The sequence below is a fragment of the Indicator indicator genome, chromosome 1, assembly GCF_027791375.1.
Source record: "Indicator indicator isolate 239-I01 chromosome 1, UM_Iind_1.1, whole genome shotgun sequence".
Taxonomy (NCBI): Eukaryota; Metazoa; Chordata; class Aves; order Piciformes; family Indicatoridae; genus Indicator; species Indicator indicator.
The window spans coordinates 73,951,930-73,970,956 of record NC_072010.1 but is presented as its reverse complement, the minus strand read 5'-3'; the positions used below and the strand labels follow the sequence as shown (position 1 = coordinate 73,970,956).

Below are 19,027 nucleotides of genomic sequence, written 5' to 3'. Positions count from 1 at the left end.
GAGCTGTGTCGTGCCTTCATCTGCTGCTACTACTTGGCAATTTCTGTAGTTGCATGCATCACACCTCAGTGTGGAAATGGAGAAGTACTGGTTCTCTGACCACCTGTTAATGATACTAAATGCTGTTTAGGCATGCTATTTATGTCAGCTGTATGAGAAATATTTCTTCAGCTTCTGTAGTGCCTCACAAGATTGGCTTTCTTTCTAAGTGAAGTAAGTGTAGACACTAGTGCCTCCTGATCACTTTTGCACTTTCTTAATGAATGTTTCATAAATGCTTGTGGCATGTTCAAGACTCCAATGAATACAAAGCCTGTAGGTACTAACATGTGCTAGGCTGGTGTGTGGTGGAACTGTAGCACTCTGAATCTTCCTGTTTGTGAGGTAAAATGAAATTTACAAAGTTTAATTGAAGTAGCTGATTTTACAACTGTAGTCACAGAAATAGATTCTGTAACAATTGGCCGTGTCTGGCAGGCCAGCTTTCCTTTTAGCATCAGTTTTCTAATTTAACACCATTTAGAGAACTTTTTAACACCACAGAAGTGAGGACCTGACATCTGTTTTTGCACAAGCACCTTTGTGTGTCTGATGTAAAACTGGTTTGTTTGGGGTTTGTTTTGTTTTTTAAGAACAAATCCCAAGTGTGTTCTGGGTGAGGAAGGGGATTGGGAAATGGAAATCTCATTCTAACTGTAGCTAATAGTTACATTTGATGCTATTTTGCTGGTATCATGCAAATTTGCTGGAGCAGATGCCAATATTTAAGCTAGAATGAAAATACCTAAGCTGCCCACTGACACTGACTGGTTAAGATAAGAGGTTTTCTATAAATGGTTAGTTGCTAATAGATTGCCAGGTCTTAAGCTCTAGCCTCCTAAAGGAAGCTGTAAGGAAACTGAGGTATTTACCACTTCAACAATGGAGACTCTTGGTTTGAGCTTAAAATCTATTGGCTGCCCCTCAGCTTCTTTATCTGCTTGTGGCTGGTAATAAATTTATGCAAATGTGTATGCCCTTTCTGTAGAAAAGCCATTACTGTACAAGTTTGCTCCAGTGTACTTGCATGCATGTAAGTCTGGATGTCAGGTCCCTCTGCACTTACTTTTTATTTTTTTTCCCTTGGAATATGTTTCACTAGCCTTTTCTACATGTTAATGTACTTTCTATGCCTTTGTAATTACAAATGTTACTAATGGTGTGTGTTTGACTGTTGATGGTAGTTCTTTGTATGTTAGAAGGACTGAAACAGTTTGGCACATCTTCATATAACATGTCCTTCAACTTTTAGAGGATCAGAGGGTTGTGAGGTTGTTATCACAACTGTCCAAATCAAAACTTGTTGGGGTGTCAGACAAGAAGTTAACAGGATGCTTGGACCAACTGTTGACTCTGCAACTCAATAATAAGGCTGAGCTTGTTGATTTTTTTTTTCTTGTTTCAGTGGATTTTTTCTAAACTCAGTCACATTGAGTGATTGACACTTGTTTTGTTGTAAGCATGGAAGGATGAGAAGCTGTTGCAGAGTTGTAGAATTAAATGGATGTCTGTCTTAGCCCTATTTGTTACTTTCTAACGTTGAACTGATGGCCTGTCCTAACAAGGACTGTTTTCTGTAACCAAATGTTAGAATTGCCTCAGGTGTAACTGACTGTCATTTTTTCCCCATTAAAATGATGTTTAGGCACGACTTCTTTGCAGGTAGTGAGTTCTGGTGCAGTCCATTGGCCAGTGCACGATCAACATGACCGTGTGCTAGGAGGGTCTTATCAGCTTCTGTCCTGAAAACAGTTGGAGTAACAGAATATACTGGTGAAAGACAAGACTACTGATTTAACCTATGACTGGATTATTTTGAGAAAGCTCTAGCTGTATGACAGAGTAGATACAGTAGTGACTGGGATACTTGATTTGGCATAATTCGTAAAATGGATGTGATTTGACAACAACTCAGCCAGTGACTAATACTTTTGTACTGCTTCTGTCTTACTATAAAGTGTAAATGTTGCCTTTCAGAGAGTAGATTTTTCTGAAGAATGATGCCTTTTTCTGTTCAATTTTTATAATCAGTACCTTTTTGTAAACTAGCAAGGCATGTAGTGAGACAGAGGACTTTCAGTGGTCAGCCACAGCAAACTGTTAAGAGGATCCTACCTCTAAAGTCTTTGGTAACAGTTTTGTCAGTAAATAAAGCAAGTTACTGATGGACATGAAAAGATCTTTCATGCTTATGGCTTTGGGGAGAACTAACTGCCTCTTCCTTCTTCCATTCCATCCCCACCCCAGGGTATTTATGAATAAATCATTAAGCTTTTTGTAATTTTACACAACTGGAACTTTTCTGGTTCTGAAGCTTTATGTGACTGTACAAAAACGCCAAACATATGCAGCTATGTTTGGAGATGTTTCTATCACAATAATGCATTTGCAGTAGCATCCTCCAGTTCCCAGCAGGACAGCATGATTTGTCTGTCAGCTGTACCAAACTACAAATCAGAAGGATCCTGGTATTTCTAAAATTAGGGTTGTAGAAATTGAGTAAGAGAACGGTTAGTGCAGCATCTGTATTACCACAAGTGAGGAGATGGGGAAGTACATGCTATAATGGTTAAATATCATGCAGAAAAGTGTTGCTTATTTATCTCAGAGAGAGTGTTCAGTTTTCACTGGACTAGAGAAAAACAGGCTTTGACCTGATTTTCCTGTGCTTGCTTGTTTATTGCATGCTACTTTTGTATGTGGGCATGTAATTGGACTTGCCCACACTGATTGCTTACGTGTGCTTTTAGTTGAATGTATTTTTAATTTCAACATGCAAGATGGTGGGTATGGAATGAATTCCATAGTCTTGGGCGGAAGTGTTTTCTGTATAACCACTACCTACTATCTCCTCCTACATGAGAAGTAACATGCTAGACCAAATAGATTTATGTAGCTGAACCAAAGCTCGTATGCTCTGCTGAAATACTGAGGCTTCAGTGAATTTTTCTTGAGGATTATTTTGGCGGTTTCAATATGGCTTGGTTAAATTAAAGAGGAAAAGAGAGTTTTGCCACTATTGAAAATTTTTGAAAGCTTTAGTAAGATTTTCAGGAGTACCCAGTGATGGCCCATACCACAGCAATTTTACTCAAGCTGGGTGTGGTGTTTCTTTCCCTAGTTGTCATACAGTTTAGAGTAACTCGCTGAATTACTTCTCACTCTGCTGTCTTGAGACTTAAAATAAAGGGAGAAATTAGCTTTGGGTAGCAAATAACTTTTTTTTTTCCCCCCCTCTCAAAATTAGGAGTTACTATATGAATACTATTTCAGAAACAAAATAGCGCTGAACTCTAGTTTGCTAATAAGCTGAATTTTCCAACATTAAATTGTAAAATTAATATAGATTCTTACTCTGCCACTTAGCAATCAGGGCTGCTCTAGAAGGGTTGATATTTTGCTTTTGAAATTGATGTGTCCTTTCAATGTAGACCACATCAGTGGTGAGTTACTAAAGGTACAGTAGAATTTGATATCGAGTTGGTATGGGGTTTTTTGGGGTGTTTTTTAAATTAAAAAAAAACCAAAAACCACAAAAAAAACCCCATGCCAATCAACTAACTCTTCTGAGCTTTCTACTTGCAGTTTGGCTTCCCATTGCCAAACAAGCACGAGTTTTGTTTGTCTCAGGTTGTTAGTGGACAGAAGAAGGAATAGATAAGTTAGATTCACTGTTTTATCTTAACTTACAATAACAGCACCTGCACTATGAATTTATGAAGACAATTTTTGACATAGTTAAACCAAATACACACACAAAAATCCATTCTTAGACATGATCATATATGCTTTTAGCAAGTAAGACACTGAATATGTTTTTTAGACCATGTAGCTCTAGTTCAAACTCCATGTTTTTCCTTCCTTCTCAAGTTGTAGTGCAAGTTTAGGGTCCTCCTAGGATTTCATTTTTACTGTTGTAACACAAAGAGGGATCCTGGACTACTGATTGCACTGAATCTTGTTAGATTTGATCTTGGAATTGTTACTTGCTGGAACATGTCAATTCTAGAAACTCAGGGCACTTTAACTGTGCCAAAATAGGACAGAGACCGGTGTATGGCTCTATCTCTAAAGTTAGTTTAGTATGGAGGGTCATCACTTGCATTGAATCACATGGCCAAATGAGCATAGACTTCTGTACTGAAGCAGGTGTGAGAGTAAACTGCCAAGAATAGGCATAAACAAGATGAGAATGACAACAGTGAACCTGTGGAAACCTGAAGAGACCACATAGCCTGACATGCAGGCAGGAGCCTCTCCAACGCTCCAGTCGGTATTGAAGGGGAACACAGAATTGCTAACTGGAACAGACTGCATTGGTTACTGAATCCTGCTCCCCTGTGTAATGCAAATGACCAGTATGTATAAAATGAGAAACAATCTTTTAATAGTATATGACTGGAACTTTATGGAAAAGTGCATTATTTTTTTTCCCATTTCCTTCCCCTCATTGTAGCGCAATTTTTAAGTGACTACAGACCAAAAGAGATGCAAGAAATTATCTCAGTTAAGACTACCAGCAAAAGTAAACTAGTCCAAAGCTGCATCAGGGTTAAAATTAATAGATGTTTATCTCTTGCTATGGAAAGGAAAGAAGAGCATGTATGATAAAATTAGTCCATATGGCACATCCAAAACCAGCTGCCAGACTGACTGAAACATAGCAAACTGAAGTCTGGGATGGGAGAAAGCAACTGGGACTAAAATGTTTATTGTCAGAGGAAAGACTTTCGCATATATATCCTGACATGTGTTTTTAGCTTACCTTCATCCTCTATAGGTATCTCTGAGCTTGATCATTCATTCAGATATGTCTTAATTTTCTGACTCAGTTGGGCAAGGTGAATCACAATCTTAGCATGGTTTTGAGCCTAAAGTAACATTAATTCAAGCAACTCTGCCACAACATTCCTCTAATCTCCCTTGTGTTAGTATCAGAACTGTGCTGCTTCTAAATGTAGTCACCTCTGTGTGACTGGATAAGGACAAACAGGTGTGGTTTTAACTTTGCTTTTTAATTGTCTTGGCACTTCACCATATTGCTTTACTTTCACTGGTACGGACACATGGGTCAATAAGCTCTATACACAGGTGCAGGGGAAGGTGCAGGTGTACTGTGGTGCATCTTCCTTTATGCCATGTTGTGAAACTACATTAATAAGCTTTCAGAATAATTTACTGTTTTCAAGCTATTTTGCAGATTTTATAGAAATCTAGCTTGGAAAAAAAAACAAATTTTGAAAGCTTTGAAGATGTTAAAGGATTATCTTTCACAGAGGAAAAAGTACTGTTAAGCCATCAAACTGAACGGGAAGTGGTACAGTCAGTGAACTATTGCACAAATAAATCATTTGAGCTTGGCTGTAAAGAGGCTAATGAAGGACATACAGAGAACAAGGGGAAAACATCATTTCTTTAATTTAGGTGATTGGAAATCTGAGTATCTACCACAAGGACAAGAGAACTGATGTTACAGAAGAGGTATTTCTTAGAAATTATCCTGAGAAGAGTTCTGCCAGTGAGCTTACTTTGCTTATCCTGAAGCAAATGTTTGGAGACACTTGACAAAATAGTCAGTGTTGAAACAGGGTTGTGTGGTTTGTTTTTTTTTTTTTTTAATTAATGTCTCTTCCTTCTAGATGACACTGACCTCTTTTCTAGAAAACACTAGCATAGGTATTTTCAAGAGTTAAATTTCATAAAACTACTGATTCTGTCACTGGCTTATCTAAGGGACATGTTGAGTTTTGTTGTGCAATCAAGTGGAAAGGTGCTGCTTTTGAGCCTGCTTGCTGAGAAATGGTAATCGTGAATGTAAGCAAAATGTTAACTTGGATAGACTGTAGGACACCTTGTATTCTGTAAGAACTTAGTGAATTTAATAGACTTTTCATTAAAAAACAAACTATAAAGTGTAGCATAAGCTTAGAATTGGGAAGTTCATGTGCTAACCAGCATTTGTGTCTCATCACTGCCACTCTGTTGCCCTTTGGATCTCTGTGTTGACTTCCATTTTCTATTGTATAGCAGGGAACCTTATGTAGCATCTGCGTCTGTTGCTGGGTGACTTACAAGCATTGTATGTGGGTGGTTGCATGGATATTAGGATTTAAAAGGCTGAATAGCACACCTCTGCTGAAAATCCTCTTAGTGTATTATATACTTCCATTTTACCCAGGTAAGAGTAGCCTAATGTGTGGTATATAAGAATAAAAGGCTCTATCTATTGAAGAATTAGATTAATGTATGCATTGCACATTTGAAAAGTATTGCAACGTTTTTTTTAATTCCCTATTAAAAAAAAAAACCCACTAGGTATTTGAACCAATCTTGGCCCTGTTCAATGGGCCCTGTTCAAACTCTTTAATACTGGTTTTCAATGTTTAATGCAATTTCTTGATATTGTGGTGTACCACTTATTAGTAAAAACTTGGGTGTAAATGTGAAGTAGAATTTTTTTTTTTTTTTGGTCCTATTGTCTTGACCTTGTTGTATGCACTCCATTGATCTTTTTCTGATATGGACACCTTAATGGAAATTCATGTCAAATAATAGAGCAAGAGCTGAACACTGTCAGTGTGTTTTAAATGTTTTTGGATTTTTTCAGCCAGAGAAGCATAACAAACATTGATGTCTATCACATACTAGGAAGCATCAGCATTTTTAAGTGAAGTTATCTTTTTCTGTAGTCATGTTCAACCAATGAAGATACCAAATCAGTTCAATGAACTTGTCTCAATCAGTAAGCTGTCTAAAAAAGATTGTTATATTCATAAACACATTTACCTTGTTCCCTTTACCAGGAAGTCCTTTTTAAGTGAGGTTTCATTCCTTTCCATCTGAATCCACATACTCACCCCCTTTGTGGGGTTTAGTACTTCTGGTTGGTAGTCTCTGTGTGTAGATGTAGGTCTAGGCTTTACTGAGTGTATAGTCTTAAAATACCTGGGAACGAGCATCCCCTTCCCTTCTGTTTCAGAAACACTCTGTTGTTGAACAACTCCATCATAGTGTCAGCTCTTTCTTTCAGATGAGAGCTGGAAAAGGGCACCTCATTTTAAAATCCACACCATCTTCAGTTTTGCTTAGAATCAAGTTAACTGCTGAGTGCAACTCATCTGTTGTTAGATGGAAGACTTATCTAGCAAGAAGACTGAACTTTTGTCTTTGGAAAGAGGTGTATCTATGTTCTCTGGTATTTACTAATCTGTTACTATATTGCAGTTATAATAATGGTTTTCTCCCTTTACTGTAAACAAGTTCTGGAAAATAGCTGGAAAAGCATCTGGAGAATTGCAAAATAAAATGGGAAGTTTGCCCTTTGAACGGTGACCCCAGTGAGATACAAACTTCCTCCTTTGTAAAAATCAAGGCAAGTAATTGTTGGATAGCAGTGGTGTCTTTATGGTTCTGTATGTCAGGAATGAAAACCTGTTATGGATTAAAAGTTTTCTTATTCTTTTATAGACAAATCTTACATAAGATGTTTTACATTATTATAAAGAATTTTCAAGGAATCCTTGCTTCCTGTGCTTTACCAAAAAAAATTAAATTGTAGTGGCAATTTCGTAAGACTAGATTCTGAACTTTACAATATCCTTACTGCAAAGGTTAATAACAGTGGAGCACAGATCTCCTTATCTGAGTTATTTACGAACTTCTTACACAGCTACTATCTTTAACTCAAGTTCTGTTATTGTTTGTGCTATTTCTTGGCAAGTTGTAGGGGAAATCTGCACTTACTGAACCAGGCTCTTTTGTCAGTTTAGCTTACTGATACCAGTATTAAAAGTTTTAAGTTAAAGCCATAAGTTGTTGCTGCAGATTTTCCAGTCAAAAATTCAGTGTTAGACTTCTAGCCATTCTTGTTAATGAAGACATTCCCTGGTTAAAGGCATAGTTACTTTTAGAACAGGTTACTCACACAACTTTGATTGTCCTGGAGTAACAGAACTGACTTTCATCATCTATGCTCTCTGTACGTCTACAGAAATAACTTGCTGAAATTGTAGAAAGTGGTGAAGCTTTTAGAGCCCTTTTGCTCCTTCACTAGAGAGTATATAGCAGAGCAGCCTCAGTTGTACACGGAGCCTTTTGGTCATCAGATGAGATTCAGGCTGAGGGAAGAATCCTTTGCCCTTCTTGGTATGATGAGGAGAGAGAGGAGATGCAATACTAACTTTATAGTGTATTATGACCTGTTTCTTTCTTTGCTACAGGCTCTTATCCCAGTGTTGACTGACATTAACCACTTGACCAATTGCAAGTTGCTAGTGGCATTTAAGAAGCATTACTGTGCTGAGAACATTGGCCTGGCAGATGCAGAGAGAGAGCTGTGCTCCAAGCTGGCTGCTGGATACCATGTGGAATATTCAAGGGCATTTTGATTTGTGCCCTAGATGGTATTCTCACTAGATGCCTATATGTAGGCACCAAATAAATCTATCAGAAGTGATTGTGAAGTGGTCATACACTTTATAATGCCAGTGAAGCATTTTTATAGTTTCTTCTTTCACCCTATTTGAGATGCCAGCATGTAGAAATAGGCAACGTCTTTCAATACAGGAAGAGTTTTGTCTTGCAGTGAGAGGATTGTATTCTATACTTGCTTCTAGAGTTTAATAAATAGAGTGCCTTGAAGATTAACTATTACGTGTTTTTTTACACTAAGCATGCTGAATTCAAAGTCATGCTTAAACAACATTGCAATCTAGGAAAAATGCATTTTCTTCATCTATGTGTCTGTCTTCTGCTCTGCATTTGTTGCTTAACTTCTTCCTGATAATTGTGGTCTGGAACATGCTTAAAGCAGACAAAAAGGTGAAAAATAAATACTTTAGAAAGCTATATGTTATAACTCCTTTAGACAAGACCTAAGGAAATTACATATACTAGGATAGGTCCTACCACAAATCCTGAACTGAGACTTCCGCATGCCTCTAAGAACAGCTTTTAACCTGCACTAATGAGAATAGTTTATTGTGTACTCTGAGATATCTGAAGTAAATTAGTTGTTTCTGAAAAAATACAAAGTTTCTAATGAACAGATAGTTCTTTTGATAGCCTTTTGTCACCTCTTCAAACCTTTGCCAATGTAGTCTTCCCTCTGCCCCTACCTTTCCTTTTGAAAGAAACTTCATTTTTCAATCTGAGGCTCTGCATTTTCCTAGGTTGTGGATTTTTTGAGAATGCCTTGTCTGTCTGTAGTACGTTTTATTGAGATATTGATTTATTTCATGTAACCTGAAAGATTATGGGGTTGTTAGTAGCCTTGCAGTGACACTTACCCTTTTCTCAAAAGGAACACTTGATGGGACATCTCTGAAGAACTGGAACACCTACCATTTGGGTAGCGATATGAGCAGCTCATGTGCAGTGAGCTATCCAGGCAGCTCCTGTAAATGGGGAAAAGGAAATAAAATAAAGTTGCTGTTTAGAATGAACATAATAGTTTGGGTTTTGTTAGGTAGTAAGTGGTTGGATTGCCAATGCTCAAAGGCTTGCTAGCTTTCTGGCACTGTGGTACCAGACCAAGGAATAGGTTTTGTGTAGGGTAACTGCTAGGGCTCTACTAAAGTGCTGGGCTTCTAGAATGAAACATGGTGTTAATCCAATCACATATATTAGTAGTAGTTCTGGTGGTAGTGTTACTTAGATACTAAAATGTTGCTGTATTTATAATTCCCAAGAGTTGAGAGTCTGCAGCAGAAAGGATTTTTGATGCTATCTGAAAATGTCCAGTTCTTTTGCTGACTTATGGAAGGACTTTAATTGTGGTGGGAAAAATAGGTATCTATATAGGCAATTTGACAACACTTATGAGTAAAATGAGGGTTGGAGTTTTGGGGGGGTTGGAGGTTTTTTACCCAATTTTAGTTGGAAATTAGAGAAGAAATTCAGAATCTTGAACATATTTAACACTAAGATGAGCCACCATATAGCACTACACATTGTTTTTACATTTGAATAATGGCCTAGGGATGAAAGACTTCGTGTTTAATTGCTAATTTTGACTTGCCACATAACTCTGTTGTTATTTGTCTTGTTTTCTTTGTTCTTCTGCCTTAATGGACTTTCCTTTGGAAACTAAGTGCAAGCTAAATTCTTCTATACCTAAACTAAATGCATTTAAGTTATTTATTTTACTAGTATAGTATATCACACATTCTCAAGAAACAGATTTCTAAGCTCTCATGCTATAATTGTGAATATTGTACCAAGATATCCTCCTGAAGGAATCATTTACCACCTTTATAAAATCAATCATTTTTTAAGAGTAAAAAAGAAATCCTCATGGTAACCAAATTAAACAGGTTGGTAATTTGTAATAAAGTTGTCACAATTATTTCAAAAGTTCGAAGCTGTAGAACTGGAAATCTTTCAAAGGCAAATTCTTTCATGACCTGTTAAGGGTTTTTTCTGAATATAACCTGAGTTATTTCAGGTGTCTCAAAGAAGTTGTCTAGTGTATTAATCTTGAAACTTGGTATGTTGAAGACTGAAGTTTTTTATTTAATTTTTAACATCCTAGAAATCTTCTAAATGATGGTTTTTGGAAATACTCATGAATTTTTCTAATGTGCTCTCATTCTCAAACAGCTTATACAACCTATCATCAGAAATATTTTTGAAGGTGTGTTGTAACATACCATATCAAGAGATTCAAGTCCACCTGAAGATGAATATTATATGTGACTTCTTGTACCTGACTGTCAAATATGTATTTGTCTATCTAGGTTCAGACAAAGAAGGAAGAAACTTTGGCACCACCGCTTAGTCAAAACATTCCAACTTTCTATTTTCCTCGAGGATGTCCTAAGGAAAAAGTGAATATAGATGCTGTGATTGCCAAAATTGAGAGAACTTTCTCAGAGTTTCCAAATGAGAGGGCAACATTAGAAGACATGGGGAAGGTGGCAAAGGTGAGAACTTGCTGGCTGGCTGCTTTTAGCACTGTACACCTATGGGAAGGAAACATGAATTCTGTGTGCTTTGTTTTCTTGCATTTTGTTTGCATCACTTACAAGGTAGTACCAGTAAGACATCACGTTCAATGTTGTTGGTGGCACAGTTATGCAGGGAAATCTCTCTGTTAACAAAGTCTCAAATGCCCCTACATTTTGTTCACTAAAAGAAACAAACATTAAAACGTGAACTATTTTTCTATTTGCAAAAACAAAATACTGAAGGGCACATTGTATGTTCTGCGTTCTGTGTTGACCAACAGACTTAAGTCAAAAGCACTACTAATACATATTTTGGTTTCAGGTGTCCACACTGCTTTTTCTCATTCAACAGTGTCCCAATCCTCCATTGTAAAGACATTGAAAGACAGAATGGTTTAGTAGCTTGAGATTATAGCCCTCTAGCTATTACTGAAAAGATAATTTAGAGTTGTGGCAGAGTGACAAAATTCTGAGCTTAGAAAGCAGCAAATATTTTCAACTTCTGTGTAACAGACAATAAACTAGTTAAATTAAACTTAGATTTCCTTTTTGCTATATTGCATCCATGTTTGAAATATCACTGCAAGTCTTGGTTTTGTTAACAAGTCTTAGGTTCTCATCCCTGTTCCTGTCACTTTGCATTGAAATTCTGGGCTTTAGAAAATAGAAACAAAAACTTTCCACAATAGCAGAGCTGGGAGTTGGGAGACTCCTTGTTTATGTCACTGTAAGTGTTTTAATTGTTAATCTGAGTGATAGGATACCTGCCTTCCACAGCTCCTTTCCACACAGAAGTGGGGTGAGGTAGAAGAGACCTTTCCCTCTTAGCAAGAAAGGTGGAAGAGTCTAGTTCACCTACAATTCACTGGTTAATGGCACCTTCCTGAAGCACTGGGAAAAGTGTCTCAATCTGAGCAGAGTATTCATCAAATTCATATTTTCTTCTTTTTTTTTTTAAGTACTAGTTAAACTATTGCATTAGAAGTAACTGTCCTTTTGCACCAATGAGCTTCTGCGTCTTGAAGTATTCACAATCTTATGTGAAATCCATGAGAGATTCTGAGATGTTGGCATCTCTTACTACTCCAAGCCATAGTCAGTTATAGGTGAGAGATAGGTACTTAGCTGTTTTGAAGAAGGAAGCCTGGAGCAGACACAGAAGCAGCACCACCAGGTGTATGTGGGAGCACTGAACTTGCGAAGATGTAACTTCCTGAAGCAAGAAACTGCTGCTCAGGGCAGGCTGGCCTACTACTTAAAGGTGGATAGGTGTTCCATGCATATGCAAGGATGTAGATGAGTGGAGCCATCCTGTGAGCCAGACAAATATAAATTTACACCAGTTCAGAAATTGTGTAACTGTTTGTGCTGTCTTGAGCTCAGTTTAAAGAAATCCGGCCCTTTAGCAGAGCTTGTTAGCATGGACTCTGTTCAGCTGCTTGGAGCGTGGACAGAACAGGCATGTGACTGCATTCATCTATTAAGAATGCAGCAAGCTGGTTCTATGTTTTGCTTTCCACTTTTGGATTTCAGCCTAAAGCAGTTGCTTAAAATTAATTATTTTGGGAAGTATATTTGGTTTCAGAAACAGTTTGAAAAAACAACAACTGTGCCTTAATGGTTTCTTCTTAACACTTGTAAAATTTAATTTTTGAAAGATTTATAAGTAAGGGAGAAACCCTCAGATAAGCAAAAAATAAATTGACTTGATATATACTTTAACTCTAGGCCTGTGAATGCCCACTTTACTGGAAGGGTCCTTTGTTTTACTGCGCTGGAGGTGAACGAACAGGATATGTATCAGTTCATAAATTTGTTGCAATGTGGCGGAAGTAAGTAGATTACTTTTTAGAAGTACTGCATTTTTTGTAATTGAAATGTGATATTTTAAGCTCTGAGATCCAATCTGCAAAGGGAAATAAAACACTTTCCCATAACCAACCATTGACAGAAAACTTGTACCTGGAAAAATGTAACTACATCACCACTTTAACATAAACAGAACTTCATTTACAGGGCTTATAGTTGTAAAAATGTTTGGTAAATAACTGTCTGTTTATGGGAAAAGGGAAAGCTATGGCCATGACTCTTAGATGCCAGTTCTGGACAAAATGCTTTTTATTCTTCCTAGTCTTCCTCCTTCCAGTTCTAACTTACTGTCCTTTCATGTAACCAATTACATGGTGTACCCACCTCCTGTAATGTGAGTGTATGAGACAGTACTGCTTTGACAAGTTCACTTGAAGTGTAATTTGAGATTTGTAATCAGCTTCTGTGTTAAATGGTGTGGTTGCAGTTTCACAAACCTATACAAGGGGGTGCAAGTCATTTTCTGTGTAGAGTATTAAATGGAAATATTTACATTTCAGGATCCTTCAGACCTGCTATGATGATGCTGCAAAGTTTGTTCATCTTCTAATGAACCCTGGATGTAACTACTTGGTTCAAGAAGACTTCATTCCTTTTTTACAAGTAAATTGCAACTGAAACTAGTTCTGGAAACACAACAAACTGATCTGCATTTTTTTGAACAAATATGCTTTCTCATGGTTTTTATTGAAGTTTATTGATATTTCATGTAACTCACTTTGTGCAGTCCACTGAGTTGCTAGGTAGTGACTTTTACAGTTATGGGGTTTTTTTTAAGAGGTACATATGGTGCATGGGTTTAAAATTGTTTGCAGGTATAGCACATGCATTGAAAAATCAAGAAGGCAGTTGAAGTTAAGTCAAGGAGGGCCTTTGGAGGGCAAAGGAAAAGTGGTGTATGAATTCAAGACCTAGCACAGCCTCTCTCAAAGAGCAGCAAACAAAAAGTCTTCAACCTATCTAAAATACTGGAAATCTTTTGTTTATCTGGCTTCTTTAAAAGATAATTTTATATTTAAGAAGTCAGCAGTGTTATTTACACAAAGCATGTTGTAAATTAAGTTGCCATTAATGATCATGTTAGCTGAACTGTTTTGGTTAAGGAAGCAGATGTGCTCTTCTATGCTAATTGTTTCATATAGTCACTAATGAATAATGTTTATGATTTTGTTTATTCCTGTTTTTTGCAGGATGTGGTGAATAGTCATCCTGGCCTGTCATTTTTAAAAGAAGCATCTGAATTTCATTCTCGGTACATTACCACAGTAAGTGATTTCTATTTGGAAAAGCTATTTATTGTCAATTAAATTGGAAAATCAAAACGACAAAGATTAGTCAATATCTGTTTGTTGTTTTGAGAAAAGTGTATGCTGTCAATCTCATTTCTACATCATTATAAATCTTGTGGAGAAAGACTCAATTTCTTAACTGTCATATCTTTTCTGAACCCTTGTAAGTAAAGAGAAACACTGAATTGTAGTAATGTAGGATAAGTTAATGAAGATCAAATGAAGAGCAGACTGTCATCTTAAACAGTGGCTATAGACTGTACTCATTAGAATCCTGACCTTACTCTGGGATTAATTAAATGGAATTTTGAATGAAAGGTCTATATTAATGTGATTATGTTCAGTATTAAGTAAAATAATGATACTGCTTGATACTTTCCTCTCTGGGGATTTTTCTTTCTTAGCAGGTTTTATACATGAAAAGTTCCATTTCTCTCTCCCTAGGATTATGTGACTGAAGTGCTCTTGCCACACCCAAGGGGAAAAAAAAAATCAGTGACATGAAATTTTCTCAGCTGTTAGACAGCTGATTCCACTGAAGTATCAACAGTTTAAAATTCTTCAAAATGACATTCAGTTCGCTTCTTTGTGCACATGAAAAACAGCTTAATGAATATTCTCAAAAGAAAAAAAAAAGCAGAATTGATTATCTTTTATCTGGTTTATAGTCTGACCCAGACCAAAACAATGAAAGCTTTTTTGAAAGCGTTTAGTTTTGGTTCCTCATCATCTTATAGGGACTGGTCAGCCTACCAAGTGTGGCCTACTACATTAGGTTTTGCTTCTTGTTGTAATGATTGTGTGAGCTTCCAGAACTCTCCTGTCAGATGTGACTGAAGAAAATGTTCTATCTGTGAGTAGTTTTCTTTCTTAATGGATTCTGGGTTGTAACAAAGCCTGCTCTGCTTTAAGTTGTGGGAGCTTGCTGCCTGTCCTGAAGGACTGTAGGAGGGATAAGGTCCTGCTATTTCCAGTTAGTTCACTTTGGAGAAATTGCTTACCCAAGGAGGCCTGAGTCTAGCAATATTGAATAATTTAGTGCTGGCAGTACTTTACTAACAAACTTAGTAAATAGATAGTACTAGTATTAGTAATAGATTACTAATTAGTAATTAGACTAGTGTGGTCTTCAGCAGAAAGCAGTGTTGAATCAAAAAATGCCTAAAATAAGCTAATATTGCTGAGAATGGAGCAACAATATTTGGAACGCTATTCTGAAGATCAAGAAATGGCAAAAAGACTCTCCGCTTGCTCTTGTCCTATTTTATGATGGAGTAACTGTTGCACAATAGTCTTCTAAAATTCTGTCTTGCAAGATATAGGTAATAATTATGGATGATTTTCTTTAAGACAAAAGATGTTTCATGCCTGTTCTAGTTAGCTTTACCAGCAACATCAAGCTTTATCTAAAGGATTTGTAAGCATTGCAGTTAAGAGTTAATGTCTGTTCGTGCTAACTTCCAGTTACAAACTAAATGATGCATTCTCCTGCTGTGTGTGTTTGTATATATGTGTGTGCAAAGATACATTCCGTACATCTCTTCAGTGAAGCAAATGTCTAAGTGATATTCAACCACAGAAGCAATCAGTTCTGTCTACTAGGCTACAGCATTGGTTAGTCTAGTGGTAAGGTTATATAGATATATCCAAGATAAAGCTGAAATACATTAGAAATGTTTGCCCTGACAAATGAGACATTGCATTTAATCTGCAAGTATGTTATGTATATATCCAGACTACGAATTCTTGAAATTGTAATCTCCATATTGCACCATTTTCTTCCCTTGTAGCAAACCACTGTGCAGCATAATAAAGAAGGCAATTCACTGACAATTTGAATCACAGAATTATTTGATTCCCTTTAGAAATTTTTTTAAAGTCTGTTCCCAGTTGTCTTGAGCAAACATTCAATTTTGGTTTTATTTTTAGACCAGTTAAATGTATAACAGATGAGATAATGACATGCAGATGGATTAAGTTGCAAAGCTAAGGCAAAACCTTTTTAGAAAAAATTGCTTTGTAGTATAAGCCAAAAATGAGCCTTCCCTAAACTCACAATTACAATTAAGCTAATTAAGTTTCAGAAGTAGGCTAATCTATTCTCATTTCTGGACTTACTGAACCAACTGTTCTTGTTCAAAGTAAGAGCTGTAGAGCTTGCTGCATGCTTCAATTTCAGCTTTATTTTGAAACTATGTGATTAATTTGCTTTTCTATTTGTAACTTAAAATTTTAGCTCTTGTTTTACCACAATTAAAGTCTGAAGTGATAAAAACTTAATCAAGTCTTTAGCTGGGAGGAGGTTTTATTTAGGGGGAAAGGGTTCCTAAAGAAATGGTGTTTCTTTAGCTGGCATTGCAAGTGAAATGCTGTATGTGCAAAATCTAGTCTTGCTAATTAGCAGGTATAATCAATGTCCATTTATGCAGTTAATATTTGATAATATATTTACATTTCTGTCTGCTTTTGATAGTGGTGAATGACTGGTGTGAAAGGTATATCTGATTGACTTAAGTCAAACTAATTGAAGTGAATACTGAATTCAGTTAAGAAGCAGAAAAACATGTTAATATCTCACATTTGTAAATGAAAACTAAATGTAATGCCAAAGGCATGAGCTTACCAAAATAATGTACTTGTAAAACTGATTTCAACAAAAGTCTTGGGCATTCACAGATTCAACTGTGAATGGATTTGTTTCTGCCCCCAATATCAGTCATAGCACAAGTAGTCATCTTTGCATACATTTTTAATTTTCTTTTTAATTTATCTTCAGTTAGAAAACGTTTATATACTACTTTTAATACTGCTAACAGGTTGGTTTTTCCAAGTAACTTCAAACAGGATAAAATAACATGGGGAAAAACATTTTCTCTGCACCTACAGGAAGTGTTTCTGTCAAACGTTGATTTCTTGTGTTTGCAGACTTCAGAAGTAGCAACATTGCTGTGTTCTCTGATCCTTAAATAGTCCCAGTTCTATTTCTGTACCTTCGTTTATGAAGTAAAATACTGTAGTAAATATAGGTCTGTAAATCTGAAGGAATGGGATATATTAATAGGGTTATTTGTTGATATCCTGTAGATCTGGAAGAGTGGGAGGTAGTGAAATTGCCGATAGGCATATTTTGGATAGCATACAAGTATTCTGCAACTTCACTCGGTGATATAATGGGTATTGCAGCATTGAAAACAAGACTTATCAAAGTGAGTTTAGATCTAGATTCAGAAAAGGTTTGGGAATATGACATGTAAGAGAAGCATAAACCTACTAAGTAACAAGAACAAGAGGAATATGGGAAGGATGGAGTTTTGAAATGCAGCTGAGCTAATAATTCTCTTTGATAAATATTTGGGAATAGATTTAGTTACCGTATCTAAGATCACCTTTGCATTTTCTGGTTTTTTTGCAGGTTATACAGAGAATATTTTATACAGTAAATAGATCCTGGTCTGGGAAAATAACCTGTAACGAGCTCAGGAAAAGCAACTTTTTGCAGGTACATAATATCTAAAATTTTTCAAGACAGATGTTTCAAGAAGTTTAAATGCTCCAGTAGTTTAAACACTGCAGTAACTAGATGCTTAAGCATCTAGTCAGTAGCACTTCTTCCCTTTCCAGAAGCTAAAGAAGGCTCAGTCACACTAATCCTTACACATGAGAACATGTTTAAATATTGTCTTCTGTCGAGAGAGCGAGATATATATATATATATATGCATCTGTGTCCAGCAGCATGGTCTCCTCATTCTTCAGTAGGCACATTAGTTTTCTGCCTTGTAGAGGTCTTTGCTATGAGAACTCAGATCATTCAACAAAAGTCTTGCAAATTCTTTAATGTATTCTATTTCTTCTTCTGATAACAGAATGTGGCATTATTGGAAGAGGAAGCTGATATTAACCAGCTGACAGAGTACTTCTCATATGAACATTTTTATGTAATCTATTGCAAATTTTGGGAGCTGGATACGGACCATGACCTCTATATTGATCGGAAGGATTTAGCTCGACATAATGATCATGGTATGATAAATGAAGCACCTGTTTGTGTATTAAATGACCTGTAAACTTTCAGCTGAGGAAGCAGTTAACTGCCAAGGCCAGTGTTCATAAGTTTGTTGGTATAGCTGATCTTGCTGACTCAGTGAAATAAAGCGGGACAAGTCATGTGTGACACTGCCTTGTGCCTAGCAATACCAAGTTTGAGAGAAATGCTGAATTTGAACTCTGATCTTGGCAAAGAAGTAGAGGAAAAATAATTTCAGGTCTTGGTATATTGGTTGCATTTGGCAATTCTGGGTTATCATCTTGGAAACAATCCCTATTGTCTTGTGACTTGCCACAAGAGTAGAAAAAGGCAAGCATACATTCAGATACTTTTGCTTATTTTAAATTTGTGCTAGCTTAGTGGCAGGACCTTTTGTTTTCATACTATTTAGCAGCTTTACATTTTCTGCATTTACAATGTACAATGGCTGTGATTTTGTAGGTTAGCACACACATCTATTTCGCTTGTAGTTTGTATGGAACTGTTTGAGTTTTTTGGATGCTTTGTGTCCATTGCTATCTTAAAAGTATTCCCTTTAGGACTGGAAAACTTACTTAAGCACAGAGTGATTATGGAATATTATCCCACATTAAATGTGGGATGCATGACTATGCTTTAGGACATGGAGGAGGGAAAGCTGCTGTTATTTGAGTGGTTGCTGTAGTGAGTTAGCACACTCTAGAAAAGAAGCAGAACTAAAACAGTGCCACTTGAAATTTAGTTTTGCATCCTTTAAACCATGGAATATTGCTTAGAGCTTAACAGCTGCTGCTAAATGAGAAGTAGACTAAATAAGAGTAGAAAATGGATGTGGTAACCCAAATTTAGTCTTAAACT

At 36.5% G+C, this 19,027-nt stretch overlaps 1 protein-coding gene across 1 annotated transcript in view; it reads left to right on the top strand.

Annotated features, from left to right (window-relative positions):
* Positions 1-19,027, top strand: part of PPP2R3B (protein phosphatase 2 regulatory subunit B''beta) — a 52,082-nt gene that overhangs the window by 17,656 nt on the left and 15,399 nt on the right. Inside the window, exons 2-7 of the mRNA XM_054385812.1 lie at positions 10,776-10,961; positions 12,714-12,817; positions 13,355-13,457; positions 14,045-14,119; positions 17,556-17,642; positions 18,009-18,165. Coding sequence (XP_054241787.1) covers positions 10,776-10,961; positions 12,714-12,817; positions 13,355-13,457; positions 14,045-14,119; positions 17,556-17,642; positions 18,009-18,165 — 712 coding nt within the window. The remainder of the gene's footprint in view (positions 1-10,775; positions 10,962-12,713; positions 12,818-13,354; positions 13,458-14,044; positions 14,120-17,555; positions 17,643-18,008; positions 18,166-19,027) is intronic.